We start from the raw sequence: 17,478 nt of genomic DNA on the forward strand, positions 1-17,478 counted from the left end.
CTGAGTGTATATAATACTCATTCCCAAAACAGCCAAGATAATAATGCATAATACAATTGTTTTTTGTACCATCGCTCAGTTCGACTTGTTGGTGGGCGATCGTCTGGGGAAGGCAGGGTGGAAATCAAGGTTGACGGCGTCTGGGGAACTGTATGTGATGACGAATGGGGTATCAGCGACGCCAGCATAGTATGCAGAAGTCTGGGCTACCCAGGAGCTGAGTCGGCGTTTACTCAAGCAGCCTTTGGTCAAGGCTCCGGACCGATCTTTCTTGACAACGTAGAGTGCAGGGGAACTGAGACTAACATTCTGAGTTGCCCCCACGCAGGGATAAACGCACACAACTGCGGACATCACGAAGACGCTGGAGTCAGATGTACGACTCGTACGTGGCGGTTCCCCTTTGAGGACCCATACCTAATTTAACACATTTGGGTAATAACAGATGTCAGGCGTTTTGTTGAAATGTCCGAAGCGTTCAAAGTTTGCAACTATTTAACATCAAGTCGAAAATCTTAAGTAGATGTAACAGGCTATTATCTATTAGAGCTTGGCCATTTCAATTTTCAGCTTTTTACTACACTGTGCTTATCAAGCGGCCCTCTACCGTCTTTATTGCCTTTAAGTAATTGCAACAAATACTATGCTCTCTCCATATTTCTTACCATTGTTTTCCTAACCGACTGAAGTTGCACAACAATCTTCATTCATTCATTCATTTTTCCATCTCCAACAGATAAAGATGTTACACATAAGATATAAGTACATAATGTCAACATTACAAAATATGATAAATGAAATATATGGATACTATACAAAGGACAGGGGGATAGAGATCTTTCAGCTTAATTGAGAATATGTATATATAATGTATATATAATAGAAATATATATACAATATATATATATATATATATATATATATATATATATATATAAACTCACCCCCTTTCTGATTCTGGAACTTTGCTCACATATATATCTGACCATTGTTCAACCTATTATGTTCATATTTCAATTTACAGACCAGAAAAAGACAAAATTATGAAAGAAAGCGAAAGTTCACACTTCAGTACACAGCCCGATTTTAAGAGTGCTTGATGGAAATTGATTGATCAGAAATATTATATCATATTCCATTAGCCAGAGAAAAGTCACATAAATAAAGCGAAATCAAATACTCCCGAGGGGTTAAAAGTTGTTTTAGCCTTGACTTCATCGCAAGAAATAATGGATGTTAGCTTTATAGGGATAAGTAACTACAACAATTACTAAGTACCTGGTATAAAGAATTTTAGAAAACCCCTCACTCGACTATTGAGTGCGAAGAAAAATAAATATCTTGTTATATACAAAAGTGGATTTCTTGTAAACAAAATAGTACATTGCAAGCAATATATGTAATAATCTTTTACTGAAAAGGTTTTCGGCCATCGATGATTTCAACATACTCGCTGTCAGCGTCTTCTTAAAGACCTTTGACACGATAAACCATTTTCATCTTCTATATAAACTCAACCACTCCGATAAACGTGGGAATGTCTTCGAGTGGTTTAGAAGTTATTTGAACCCCCCCCCCCCAAACAAAAAAAAACCCAACAAAACAAAACAAAAACAAAAACAAAAAAAACCAAAAAAAAACATACAATTCTTTTACTTAACAGTGAATATTCTTTGTGCGCCAGTGGTTATTTGGTTCCACAGGGTAATATGCTTGGAACATTAAATTTTGTCATTTACATCATCGATTTTCCAAATTTTCCCAATGTAAGATCAGTCTAATCTCGTCTCTTCTCATCAAAATCTCAATACATTACTTGATATCATGAATATAGAACTGTATTAGAATCATACAATGGTTAAGAGTAAATAGATTATTGTTTAATCCATGCAAGGAGCAAACCGGATGTTGTTCACTTTTACGCTTATATATAAGAAAAATGCGCATCATCTAATTTTTCAATATCAAATGATTTAACAGGCTTATTCTATTATATTTCTAGGTTCAGCAGGGAATGATAAGCTCTCCTGGGAATGAAAAAGAGAACGGCATTTCTATTTGACTTGAGGAACTATGGAACTACTTCCTTGCTTACATAATAACATTCTCCCTCTAGTTTCTTGGGAAATTGGTTGAACAAAAATAAAAGTATTTTGAATACCCATTGTCAAGCAGATGGGTACCTCTTACTGCTTATTTCGTTTGCACCCAATCACGTTTATTTACGAGTTATCTTAATTAAATTTGAATAAACGTTTCCCTGTACCGTTTTGAAACATATTATATATATATATATATATATATATATATATATATATGTGTGTGTGTGTGTGTGTGTGTGTGTGTGTGTGTGTACAGCGTGTCCCAGAAAAGATCGAAACCGACTTTCCTTGCAACTTTGTACTATCGAAATCATTAATTTTCTTTTTTGAGATAAACATCAATGGAAAGATCAAATTTTCATTTGCACGCGGATATGGCGAGTTTAAGTGAATTATCCAGACTTTTAACATTACGATTTCGAAAAACAACACTCATAACCTAAATATCCATATTTTCTTCTTTTGTTTGAGACCTTATGCGTCAAATATAGATAACGCATGCTTGAGAAAAAATGTGCATGAAAACATGCTTCATTTCCGATTCTACGGATAGTCGAAAAAGAAGTATCAACTCTCCCGACTTAGCATTAGACAATGGGCTTACCTGCACCATCGAATTCACACAAAACAATGGCAGTGCTACAGTGAATGTTGTTCGGGGGGGGGGGGGGGGGGGGTTGTTGGGTATTTACAGAGAATGCTGTATGAGACGGAAAGCCATTTTGCTGTTTAGTATAAGCTATGAGACTTAACCAATAATATGAAGACTAATATCGTGTGCATTCTCAGGCTGCATGCAGTCCAATGGCTAAGGGAAATGAACATTACAACAGTGGTACTGTGTACACATTTTGATGGTTTTGTATACCTCAAACTTTTTGATATCTCACTGTTTTCATTCCTCTCTACATTTCCCTCACGCGTGGTACATCCTTCATCCTTTTGAAGTTTTTGAAGGGGGAGGTGAAGCAGAAAGAGAGGGTTCATCACTTTATTTATCACTGAAAGGTACAAGTGCAGGGCAGAAAGTCGTCTTCTGTTTCTTTCTTCTTTGTTTGTTGTTGTTGTTGTTGGTTTTTTTTCGGGGGGGGGGGGGGGGAAGGGGCTCGGAAGTCTTTTTTGGTCGCTTACTCCCATGCCCCTTCAACATTCCGCTGATGAACACCCCTTGCTCTATGGTTTGCTGCACGGCCAGGCAAGCTCACGATCATGTGCTAATTTACGACCCTATTCCGAACCGTCAGTCACATTCCCTTTACCCCCCCCCCCCCCTCCCTTCATGTTTGTGTAAATTCATTGAAGCAAGAAGGCCATTGTTATCTGCCAAATCGGGCAGGTGTCGGGAAATTTTTATTTACTATCCTTACTATCCTTATTTACTATCCATCTTTCAGGGTAAAAGGGAAGCATATTTTCAAAATAAGTTTTCTCGAGCAGGCGTAGATCATCTTTTACGCATGAGATGTCATATGAAAGGAAAAAGAATGGATATAACGGCTATGGTTTTAGCCTGAAAAACTCATTCAAAGTCGCCATTTGCTCGAGCAAATGAAAATTTAATAGCATTATTGTCTATTGTTCTAACTCAGTCATGCATGAATTATGAACAATGAATTGTGCATCAAATGAAAGAAGAGAGGAATATCTTTCCATTCATTAACATCTTATAAAGGAAATATATGATTATGATCGCAAAGAATTGTAATGAAAATCGGTTTGGGTTTTTTTTTATACACGCTATATATATATATATATATATATATATATATATATATATATATATATATCTACACTTATATATGTTTCCCTTGAAATTGATCATTTTTCGCCCTGCATTGAGAATCCACTGACATGCCTTCTCGTTCTCCCTCTCCCTGTCTATTTGCTTAATTTCCCTCATTCTTCGAAGTTCTTTATTGGGTGAATTCACTTATTTTGTGACTTTCCTTTGTTGTTTGTTTTTGTGCTGCGCCAGTGTGAGCGTGTGTGCCTATGTGTGTATAATTTTGTGTGCGTGTGTGTGCGTGCATGTGCGTCATGTTTACAGAACTGATCTAAAGATAAGTGTATTTTTGCACGGATTGATATATTGTGTGTTTACTTATCATTTAGGGTTTGTAGGAATGTGTCGAAGTATAATACCGTAAGTCATTGTAAGTGAGGGGAGTGAAGCATACAAGTTCGCTTTTTGTTTTGGAAGCCCCTCGATTTGCGTTTCCAGTCTCAATGAAATAAAATGCGTTTCTATCATACCAAAGATAGAATACAATGCATTTTGACATTTGAAACTTCAATTTATTTAGCTTGGACATGAAAATATGAAGGCATGAGTGAATGACTGAAAGAATAAATGAATGTTATTGGCGCATATCCCGCTATTAAGGCAAGGTGGACTTGCGGTGTCATCAGAACACAGGAATTTGATTCTTTATTTCTTATTCAATATTCAAAAAGATTAGGAGTCTTCATTTGCTAAATAGTCGGTTATATTTATGAAATCTGCAAAACAGATGTCATCATTACCATTAACGTTATCAAAACTTTGTTTAAGATACAGAAAACGATTAAATATGAACAAAGCTATCAATACGCCATTCAACTTGACAGCTCTCCTGAGCCAAAAGCTCAAGTGAGCTATTGTAATTGTACATAGTCCGGCGTCCATCTCGCGTCATCCGTAGTGCGTTACATTTTCGTCTTCTTGAAAACTCGATGATGGATTTTCACCAAAGTTGACACGAAAAATCCACAGGGGGATACTTAATTTGTTCAAATCAAGGAATCTTTTAAAATCGCCCTCTCTAAAACCATAAGTACGTCAGAGAACTGATCTAATGAATAATCTGGACTAAGGACAGTGATGACTGCACTTTCAAGTTTGTCCATGGCAGATTTAGGGTTGAGCCCCTTGGTACTTTCTTATGTGGGTCCAACTTGGGGCCTAAATTGTTCGTTTTCATTTCCTTCTTCAAAATGCGTGATAAAATTATTACCAAAACTGGCGGGTATTATCGCTAGGGTGAAAGTGTACAAATGTGCCCCATTGCCCACCTTCTATAGCACAACGCCCAGGGATTGGAGGGGGGGGGGGGGGGAGCGGCAGACCAACCACCCAAATTCAGAATTTTTACAAATCTTCTCTCTCAAGTCTTGAATAGAAAGTTAGGTAATATAGCACTATGAATATTGAGTTAGATTAGTGACTGTGTTTTAAGTTTGTTCGTGGCAGATCGGGGTATCCACGAGAGGGGGTTGGGACCATGTAAGGACAGATGTATTGATCTTCGTCTTCTTTTTGGAAACGCTTGAAGTTTCACCAAACTTGGCAGGATTATCGCTAGGTTGTTGTTGTGTTAAAAAGAAGAAGAAACGGAACCCTTTATTAAAAAAAGAAGGTTGTCCCAAACAAAACTCACATCAAATTACTCCATAGCAAATCTTAAACGAATCAAATATTATTATTGACATTGTCCCCCCCCCCCCCCATTATCACTAGAGTGAAAGAATTCATGCTGATGGGTACCATTCCCCCACTTGATGCCACTGGAATGGGGAAGGTGGAATTCGGCAAAATCCCCAAAGTAAGATTAAAAAAAAAAATGTTATTATGAATTTTCTTCTCTAGAACCAGAAGGGATACTATGAGTGAAATAAGTAAGTACATTGATGACTGTACAGTTTCAAGTTTTCCATGGTATAGTTGTAGGGATGTAAAGGGGGTGCTGCATTGGTGGTGGGGCCCGATTTTCACATGTCGATCTTCTTGAACGCATGCTTACCCTTATGCAACAAACACACTGTTACCACACTGTGTTCACATAGTTAACTACATGTATGTCTAAAATATGTGAAAATAGTGTGTTCACAGTGTTGTCGCAGCGTGGAATTGCACACGATGTGGTTCACCACATACAACTCATGACATTAGTCATACACAGCTTACCACGTAAAAGTCACAGTGTGCCATATGCTGCAGTATGTGGCCATGGTCTGTTCATAGAGTTGTCATATGAATTTTCAGACTGTGTGGTTCACCTCATACTTACCATTATGGTGAGAAGCAGTTACCACATTAGAGACACAGTGTGTCGAGTACTTCAATCTATGGGAATACTAGTAGTGCCTCCACAGAGATGTCACACAGTGTGAAACGACTGAATAATTATGTGGTTTATCTCCTACTAGTTACACAGTAGTTTACAGCTACCACAGCTGTTGCACATAATTACAATAGTCACAGTGTGCTATATTTCATATTTTTTTAATTTTTCTGTCTGTGAGGAAGATGTGTTCACGTAAGAGCACAGTGTGTATTTAAAACTATGTGACATATTAATATAACACATACTAATCTCTTAGAAATCACAGTTACAACAACTTACCATAAAGACCACAGTGTACTACATAGGCTACTGCAATTTGTGTGTCCACAGTTGTCACAGTGTGGAATTCTAGTCTATGTGGTTCTTCACGGAAAGTCAAATAGTAATGCTCACCACGCCCGTCGCATCTAATGAATACGCATAAGTATGCATGTCGGCGGTTCGCTCATCCGTAGCTGCCTGCATTGCCAGTGCAGCGTTGACACGTCCTCATTAGTGTACCAACTGCGCTCTTACTCATGAATATATGAATAATTCATATTCGCCTTCGTTGGGAGGCGGTAGGGAAAAAAAAAAAACAGGTTTCAAAAGACCTCGTGGCTGTGCCACTCGTGCTGCGCCACTCGTGCTGCACCACTCGTCTCGCGTTCACCCGTTTCTCGCAGTTCTCGGTGTGGCGAGTTAGTCTCAATCTTCAGCCTCGAGGCCTTGTCAAAAGGCTAAGAGAGATGCGGCCTCGTAACCTTAATTTTGAATAATAGTATTATATATATATATATATATATATATATATATATATATATATATATATTATCATATTGCCGGGGAAAAACATTCGTTCACAATCCTTGTTTTATCATTTCAGACAGTCCTGAGAGTCATGTTTTGACTCAGCATGCATTCTGAATATAGATAGTGATATTCATTCTCCCCTTTGTTTTGCAACATTATAAATTAAATGAACGATAGGCCTATGATATGCTGTTAACTTATACTTGAACTCATCGTTCTGGTTCACAAATAACGCCTAGTGATACGACGTGGTATGATGCGCATGACGTAACACAGAAGCAAAGTATATGGGGCCCATATATTTCATTTTATTTTATTTCATTTCATATCATTTATTGGTTGAATATATGGGTTGAACATGGGCCTAAATTCTGGGGTCCATTCAGTGTCCCATGTAAAACCCACATGCTTAATGGGTAATGTACCACAGGCTCACGTGGTAATGGGAATAGCTGGCTGTAGAACCCACGTAGTAATGCATTATAATCTATAACCCGATGATGATACCCTGTAGCATTCCGTTTGGTGCATGTTGGTACCACACAAAATACCACAAGATATATGTTACCACAGGCACTGTCTGTGTGGCAAAGTGCTACTAGCTCCAAAGGCTCATAATACTAGTAGCTGGTTGTCGTATCTATGTGGTAAATGCAATAATATATCATGTGATACCAGACGTTAAATTACCACTGAAAATACCATGAGAGTATTCGATACCACAGGACTATTCAAAAAACTAGAGAAGCACTCTGAGAGCGCAGACCTCCGCCATGCATGCAGCTCATTTCCACCACTGATCTTGTTCTTCCATAGAGATACTGTATCAGTGATTTCCACCCATATAAAGTTTATTACAGCATTGTGTGCTGGAAGCAAACAGAATTGTTTTTCTCCTCACTGGGGGAAATCTCTTTGGCTGAAAGTCCCCCGATTTCCCAATATAGAAGCCTTTGTTACGTCATAAACCCTCAGCTGCACGGCGCGCCTCGCCCTAGCACGCAGTAAGTGCGCGCATGCAAACCTCAAATACGCGCAGCCTGAACTCCCAAGTTCATTGACCCTGTATACCTGCAATAATAATAATAATAATAATAATAATAATAATAATAATAATAGTGGCTACTTGTATAGCGCACAGGTCCACTTTTCAGTGCTCATGGCGCTTCAAAAATGAAAAGATATCATATATTTATATGCATATACATATTCAAACATTTCAACAAATAAGAAAATGGTAAACAAAAACAAATGTATACCAAATAAAGAATACAACAAATACCAATTAAGAATACAATATTGATCCAATATTAGTGGCATACAGCAATTACAGTCCTCAGTATGAAAGGAACAGATAATAAGTTTGGTTGAATGACTCTGTAGATGACAGTTCCCTTAACTGAAGAGGTAACTGATTCCACAATTTTGGTCCCATAACGGAAAAAGCACGATCACCATACCCATGTTTTACTCTGGGTGTTTGGAGTAAGAATGTATCTGGTGATGAACGTAGCCTTCGTGTCGGATTGTATTTTTGAACAGAATTACTTATGTATATTGGGGAAAAAGAATGAACTGAATGATGTACTAATAACAGAATCTTGAAAATAATCCTTTTTTCTACAGGTAACCAAAAAAAAAAAAAAAAAGAATAAAAAATCCCTCATAAATTTTCCCAAAATTCTCGGATCACTACCAAAAGTTAATCGTTTGGTACTTGTGTCATTCTCAACCTCTCCTGCAAATTTCATTCCAATCCGTTAACTACTTTTTGAGTTATTTTGCACACGGACAAACTAACTAACTAACAAACCAACGGTAACGTAAACATAACCTCCCTTGGCGGAGGTAATAAATATTTTAGTACCACAGGCTCATGTGGTATTGAGAATAGTCTGCAAGCTGTGATATCGGTGTGGTAATGTACATTTCCTATGTTAAAAATGTTCATCAAAAAGTGAAAGTACCACATGAAAAATACACAGAATATAATTATTCCTGTGTGCGTGTGTGTGTGTGTGTGTGTGTGTTTGTGGATCCATATGTATACCACATGACAACAGGACAGTACCACACAGCAGTACCACACAGGGGTACCACACATTTAAATTCACATTAGTATCGCACAACAGTAGCAGACAGATATACCACACAGGAGTACCACACAGCAAAACCAGAGAAAATGCAATAGAGAGTACTACACGAAAATACGACAGAATATTCCTGTGGTATTTTGGGACTACCACAGGTCAACACCAAACAGCAGTACCGCACAGGAGTACCACACAGCAAAACCGCATAGTATATCCCACTGCAGAACCACATAATAATATCACACAATGATATCATACAGTAATACCACAAGGCGAAACCTCACAAAATACAATAGCAAGTACACATTTTGTATCACATAAATATACCACACTATATTTTTGTAATTTTTTTCTTGACATACTGTAACACAGGACTATCTCAGGGTAACACCACACAGCAGCACCACATAGGAGTACTAGTACCCCACATCAAAGTCACCAACTGGAATAAAAAAAGGACAAAACAAAACAAAGCAAAACACATATTCCAGAATTTAATTGATAGATATGTTGTTAATTATAGCAATTGATTTATTTTAAGCAGTACTTCCTTTACTCAGTCAGTATCACCTATTACGTGCAGGGAGGTGTTTCCTCTCACCTCCCTGAGTAGGTGGGAGTGCTGAGGTACAGCATGTGATACTTCATGTGGTATATCTGTGGCACTCCTGTGATACTCCTCAGGCACAAATTTTCACATAGGTCATGACATTCATAAAAACCCATCTAAATTTTAGAAAATACATAATAGACTTAAAATTCAATGTCTTAATGATGGGATTTACTTTGAACTTTATTAGAAATTATCGAATACTGTAAGCTATACCCAATGTCATAATTTCTATCATGAAAAGGTAATTTCACATCTTAATGATACAGTGTTATCTAGTTAGCAGCCGTTATAATTTTGTATTGATACAACCGATGACTATCTAGGAATAGGATGTCTGTATAGATTTGTATAAGAATAGAATGGTATTGTAGGTATATAGGACATGAGACTGTTGTTTGAGGCTATAAGGAGTAGCACAGATTATTACGTAGGATCATGTTTGTCCTGAAATCCATCACTCGTCTATCAGGTAATTTCTGGGATATATGGATACTGATTGTCCAAGATGTGTTTTTTTTCAGACTGTGGTTGATAACACAGAGTGAAAGGCTGTGATAGATAACACAGTGTGAGACTGTGAGAGGCTGTGGTAGATAACATAAATAGCGTGAGAGATTGTGGTAGATAACACAGTATGGGATGCTTCAGTGTGACATACTGTGTTAACTGCCACAGTCTTCAGTGTGATATTTGTTTGGGTAGACTGTTGGGGATTATGTGAATGTGACACACTGTGACATTTTCAGGTATGTGGTAATGGCATCCGATACCACAGTATCCACCTTGTGATTTTCTACAGTGTGATAATAACACAGCATTACCACATGTCTAAATTGCACAGGTAACCACAGTGTCACAAAACTCACTGTGTTTCACATTGTGAATCACAGTGTGTTTTACTCTGAAGCAAAACTATGACTGTTCCATAAGGGTAGGTTTTTAACAAACTTGACAGCTGCCCTGGGACGGACGTCATCGCTAGAGTGAAGCAAATATATTTATACCAATGGACACAATTCCCCAGGTCATTTTATTTGTTATTATTCTTTTTTTTTTTGGGGGGGGGGAGGGTAGGAGGGGCAGGTGCAGGGGAACAATCCCCGGAAGGGGGAGACAAGGCGCCACATTAAGGAATTTTTTTTATTTTAATGAATGTTTATGAGCGCAATGGACATAATATTTCATTAGGTGAAAGACGAAATGGATCAAATATTTCATCTTTCACCGAATGAAACATTGTGTCCATCGCACGAATGATATATGATTTATATAACGCCTAAAATAGATCCTTGTCATTTGATGTTTTATTAATTTAGAAACAAGAGAGAATCTGAGATCGCGAGAGTGCTCACTGAGCGCTTTACGCTAGCGCGCCGTCGCATGCACACACTGCAAACCAAAGATAGTATACAAATATACTTGGCCTTGAGAGTTTCTTGTTAAAACTATGGGCAGTTGAATAGTACTAGTTTGGAGTCACCGAGGCCCATAGTTTTAACAAAAAACTCGAAACTAGGCAAAGTATATTTGTTTTATATTTTGGATCAAAAATTTGAATAAAAAGTGAAAATCATTATAGGCTTAGCCTAACCCCGGGACGCTCCGTGTACACAGTTACACTGCAACACTGCTTGTTGGGGCTGGTCGCAGTTAGGCTTAGCCGCACTGCGGCGGCAGCGCAGCGCCTGCAATACGCAGCAGTGCGAGAGACCGGAAATTGAAAAACGTAGCAGCCGTGGCACCGTCAGAGTTGGCCGTCGCATGTATCCAAGCGCTCGTATGGCCGCTGCAAACCTGAACACTAGAATTCGGGACCGGACGTGGACGGACCACGTACACTTGATTGTAAAGAAGGATGATTGTGACGTCATTTTGCAAATAGTATATACTATTTGCAAAATGTCGTCATAAAAGTGACGTCATTTTGCAAATAGTACTTCATGGAGTGTCAAACACACCAACACTCTAAAATAGTTCAAAATACCTATAATCACGTGAAGCTCTTTTAACCAATCAATGGAAGACAAATTTTTGATCCAAAATATAATAGAAATTAAGCGTCTTTGCTGCAAACGCAAGGAGTGTGCCCGGCTCTCAGCGAGCGTGCAATGGAGCAAATCGTATGGCTCCAAACTGCATGGTAAATGGAGTCACAATTGCATAGATGATGACGTCATAGTGAAATGGGCCGAATGATCAATGTCAAACAACCAATCAAATGACAAGGATCTCTTCAGGCGTTATATAAATGTGTTTAATTGTGTAGGATGCAAAATCTTTTGTGTTTGTGTATGCAAGTGAGTATGAGAGTACCCAGATATGGGAGAGAAAGTGTGAGAGTGAACAGATGACACCCAGAGCTTCTTACAGAAGGATGTGAGACTGAGGGAATTTTGAGGCACTGAGGCTGAGGCATACGCCCAAACTTGCAAGTTGGTTTTGCATGGCTGGCAGAACCAGAGCACTGCAGGCAGCGTGACTTCTGGCGGCACAGGCCAGGAGAAGCCCCATTTCCCCCAGCTTGACGCACCCCTTCATGAACTGTAAGTTGTCATGTTATTTGTATTTTGTTATGTAGTTTTTGTATATCCAATGTCAAAGTGGATGAAAATCTTAATTACTGACATTATCTGAGGAAAAGTACCCCTTTTGGAAAGCGTAAATAGCTGTAATCCTTTGAAAGTAGAAACACAATTATCTCACAATAAATGTTCATACAGAATTTGAAGTTTCCGTATTGATATGATGGTCGTAAGGAGAAATTTATTATGGTCTGAGAACGAGGCTAGGCTGTGTGTATTGCATCAAAATCATCCATGAGGTTCTTTTGAGTTAAAGTGAGGAGCAAGAAATGCATATTAAAGTGAGCTATTGGTTATGTTTATAAGCACTCACCCCGATGTTTGAGAAGTATGACATTTGTATATTTCAGTGCTATCGAGGTGTATACACGTATTACTTCTGAGTAAGAATAATAAAAGTAAGAGGCGGTTTGATGGCAGGAAATTATTAATCCAACACAGTATTTATTGGTTTGTGAAGTTGCATTGTACAGAAGATACAATATTATATAACTAAGGGGGCGATTTGTTACAATAGTTATGTATTTGACAATATTATACATATACATACCTTTTGTTGACAAGACGAATGTGGCAGAATGGAGTTTAGAGGTAGGAATGATAGAATTACTCCCCCATTTCGATAACCCGAAATTTTATGTACTTCAGGGATGAGCTGTACTCATGATGTAATATCCCTCCCGCACCGCTTATAACGTGACATCCAGCAGGCATCGCTCCCGAGATGCTATTCAGCACGCGACGCTCACATCACTCAGCATACATCATACGCCACTTGTCACGCACAATCCGCCACTCGATATAGTTCGTCATTAATCGGCATCGGTTGTCGGTCGGCGTTGTTCGTCATTCGTCCGGTTTCGGAGTCTCGCCACCTACTCGCCGTCCTCGTCCTACAGAGTGACGCGTCCGTCGCTCATCCGCGCGTATGACCCTGGGACACCTAAATGTTGTGACTGCGAGCATCACTAGAGTGGACTGAGGGACTCAGTAGCTCTAACTGCTCATCCTTTCCCCAGGTGCTACATAACCAGTAAACCCCAGGTCTACGTTTATGTCTGCCACAACATTTAATTAGTATGATAATATTTTCTTGCTGCGATATTGTTACTACCTTGTATACGTAATACATTGATTTGTTATGTTTTTTTTTTTGTACCAGTTGATTTTTATCGTATTTCGACGAGCCGGAAAGCACCTAGCCTTTTGACAAGGCCTCGTGGCTGAAGATTGAGACTTAAACTCGCCACACCGAGAACTGCGAAAAACGGGTGAAGGCGAGACCGAGTGGCGCAGCCACGAGGCCTTTTGATCCCTACCGCCTCCCGACGAAGGCGAATATGAATTATTCATATATTCATGAGTCTGAGCACAGTTGGTATGCTAATGAGGACGTGTCAACGCTGCGCTGGCAATGCAGGCAGCTACGGATGAGCGAGCCGCCGACATGCATACTTCGTATTCATTAGATGCGACGGCGTGGTGAGCAATGCGGTCGCTGATTGGCCGCTACCCTACAGGGTAGCAGAATCGGCAAGAAACAACGCTCAAGATAAGAAATTCATGTCAAGTTTCAAAAGGCCTCAGGGGTGCGCCGCTCGGTCTCGCGTTCACCCGTTCTCTCGCAGTCACAGCCACAAGGCCTTGCCAAAAGGCTAGAAAGCACCGAGCGTCGTCCCTATAATAAATAATTTATTTCACGGTATACACTTGTGTAAAGCCGTGTAAAAAAAAATCTCCCTTTTTTGTGGAAATACTGCATAGTCAAATTTTCTAATAGTGTCCTTGGCAAGTAGGCTTATGTGATATAAGATAAACAAATGGACTCCACTCTCCCATCCCCGAGTCGATGAAAACAAGACAATTCACACCTCGAATTTCACCCTGTTGAATAATATTCTATTGCTTTCATTAATCCCTTGTCCGCCTTGGATAACTTAACGTAACAATGTAGGAATTTCTGAGCTTTGGTATTTGTTCCAAGTTCATCGTGTCACTGCCGGCGACCAGGGGTAGCCTGGTGGTAGTGTCACTGCCGGAAAACTGTATAAGATACCAGTTTTTGATCAATGTTGTTTTATATCAGGTTGATCTGAAATTTATTTAAAAATCAATTATGTACCAAAAACGTAATTTTTTCCAGCAAGAGTTTAGTGCCTGATGAAAAGCACAGAGATATAGACAGCAAAGATATAGACAGCTTTTTCTCTTCGCCAAAATGTTACACGACTTGTGCACATACATTGATATGCGCACACACACACACGCACACACACATTCACATATTATGTGCACATCCACTCATACATGTTCACAAGCATAAGATTCATAATGAAATCCACACAGAATAAAAAAAAAACACTACAATAGATTGATTACACTGCAAATCCATTATACACGCACCCTATAACCCACCCTCCCACTGATGAATTTTCTATTCACTCCACCATGCGCCCACCTCGTAATAAAATGATTTGTAACGATAAGTAAACATGTAACATTTTTAAGGCGGTGATCAAAATCAATCTACTGCATAAGATGGCGGTCTCCTGCCTTTTGTTCCAATAATTTAATTGAATGATTAACGATTTTCCATTAATTCTGACTTTGTTCGCGTATGATTACAATTCACGTATGTTTGGTATGAATGGGACATGATCGTTATTATGTTCATATTTCATCCAGTCTACAATTAATTTTGGAAAAATGTTTTTACGTTATATTTACTTTGTGAATATTCAGAAATCAAATTAAATCAAATCAAATCAGATCATCTTGTTTGTGCAGAAAGAACTACGCGTGAAAGGTTGAAGTAACTCAGTGTTTTACTGGTATTAAAAATTAAAAATTAATGTTATCTACAGTGTATTGGATCCTTGTAGGCGACTATTTGGCTAACTAGAGTGTAGAACACCCCTCTCACTTTACGGAAGTCTGAAAGCAACTGTATAAACCTCTTTAAAAACATAATGTTATCTACGATCCTTGTAGGCGACTACTTGGCTAACTGGAGTGCAGAACATCGACGTCAATGTGAAAAAATATCTGTCTGGGAAATCGTATAGACACTTCAGTCTGTAAAGTGTTTGGAGATCATGCACACGTTTGCAAAGACATGGATAAATTAGAAATGAAAATATAAAAAAAAAACGAAACAGCAAGGAAAAAAACAACAACCTCCCAAACGGTGCTGTGAAAAGAAGTTCATCTCAGGGCTCCATACTAGTGTCTTCCCCCTCCGGTGGCCCTTTTGGGCCCACTAAAAAACTCACTAAAAAAAATGTATAATTTTGAAACTTTGTTGGCCGAAAAAGTAATATTGTGCTCCCTCCACAAACAGAAACAAAAAAAATCAACTTATTTTTCCCCTTATTTTGTCTAAAGACCTAATAATCTTTCATGTGTTTCGCCTCTACGTGTTTCATTTCGAATCACGATGAAAAAAGTGCCCTCTGAATAAACTTAAAAGAATGACGATGAAATCATCAATAAACCTTGTTACCATATATCATGACTTTCATAATCATCTTAGTGATTAGTCTATTGAGTAGTGATTGATATTGAATTGATATCAGCATACACTTGTCAGATACTTATCATAGAGACTGAGAAAATAAACACCGAAAGACTGAGGGGACCGAATTCTGCAAGCCAGTTTTTTTTTTCAGTACTTCCCTTTATTTCCATCAACATTTCCTTGATAAAACTTTAAATAGTTGCGATTTGCATATTATGATTACATTCTGTTAAACTCTGTTTTCTTCATAGGTAAAACACGGTTTTCCTACTGTAACATGAAATCTAGAATTATGGCCGTGTAACATAATGTAGCGCGGAACTGACATTTATGTATACTACCATAACATGTAAAGGTCATGTAATAAATATTCATTGAATTAACTGAATTTGTTGGAACTTGAATAATAATGATTACGCAACACAGTAACAGTGTTTACCCCATATTTTCATACTGGCAAAAATTCTGATTATTTGAAGCAATTTTGGTGCAAAGTTACTTCTCATTGAAGTATTCTAAAATTTCTACTGTATTTACCTAATCAGGCATTTATGACATCTGTGAATACTGACATTTATGTATACAAATATAACATGTAAAGATCATGTGACAGATATTAGTTGAATTGACTGAATTTGTTGAATCTGAATTACCTGAAAATGAGTAGAAAAGACAATAACAGTGTTTATATTTTCATATTGGCAAAAATTGTATTAGATTGCTTGTTTGAAGCCATTTTAGTGCAAAGTTAACTTTCATTGAAGTATTCTAAAATATCTACTATATTAATCCTAATTAGGCCAGGCTTTGTTGGCCATGATAAATCTGGGGAGGCGGATTCCGCCCCCCCCCCCCATATCGGCCATCAAGGCGCGATCGCAACGAAATTCGGCACTCGCCACACCCCCGTCGTAATCTATACATATTTTTTGTCAATGTCTAATTTTAATCCATTAGTAATGCAAATTAAGCCCATGATCTTATTTTAGCCTGTTGATCACTGATCAAATAAATTGAGAGTCCAATTTTTGGTATGTATACTTTTTTGGACATATTCAACATACAATAGAAATCCCCATGTGCAATGTGTTAACATCAAACAGCGGAAAGCCTTGGCAGAGAAGATGTTCATCATGAACGGCGTGTTTTAATGTAATCAAACTTACTTACTACGGGAATCCTCAATTCTACATGTTTAGTTGCCATTGTAAATAGACGAAGCAGAATAAGAAAAGTGTCATCAAAATGTGGCCAAGAAAACGAAAGGTAATTTGAAAATCATATTTGAACTTTTCCTCGACACAGGTAATATCAGGAGCAACCGCATTCAAATCGGTTCACAACTTTTTGAAAACTTTTTTTTTTGAACCTTAGTCTTTACATTGTCATGAAAACTGAAGTCATGGAAATGAAATATGGAGGGACGAAGCATGTAGAATCTGGAGCCTTGTGGTAAAGAACATCAATAAAAAAAATAAGCCGATGATTCAATTTCAAATCGATCATGTACAAAAATGATACAGAAAAAATTACACGGGCGGGGGTGAAATGGTGTATTAGACCTACATAATGATAATTCTGGCTGAATTCATTCAATATAGTGATCAGTGTGGTAAATTACTATATGAGACTAGGTCAAAATGACATTTGAAGAAAAAAATAGAAAAAAGAAAAGC

At 38.2% G+C, this 17,478-nt stretch overlaps 1 protein-coding gene across 1 annotated transcript in view; it reads left to right on the forward strand.

Annotated features, from left to right (window-relative positions):
* The window catches only part of LOC139723552 (uncharacterized), a 157,927-nt gene that overhangs the window by 15,502 nt on the left and 124,947 nt on the right, over window positions 1-17,478 (forward strand). Inside the window, 1 exon segment of the mRNA XM_071634792.1 lies at window positions 80-385. Coding sequence (XP_071490893.1) covers window positions 80-385 — 306 coding nt within the window.

This window comes from Diadema antillarum, unplaced genomic scaffold (assembly GCF_040938485.1).
Source record: "Diadema antillarum isolate AM-2024a unplaced genomic scaffold, OU_Dant_1.0 scf00000192, whole genome shotgun sequence".
Classification (NCBI taxonomy): Eukaryota; Metazoa; Echinodermata; class Echinoidea; order Diadematoida; family Diadematidae; genus Diadema; species Diadema antillarum.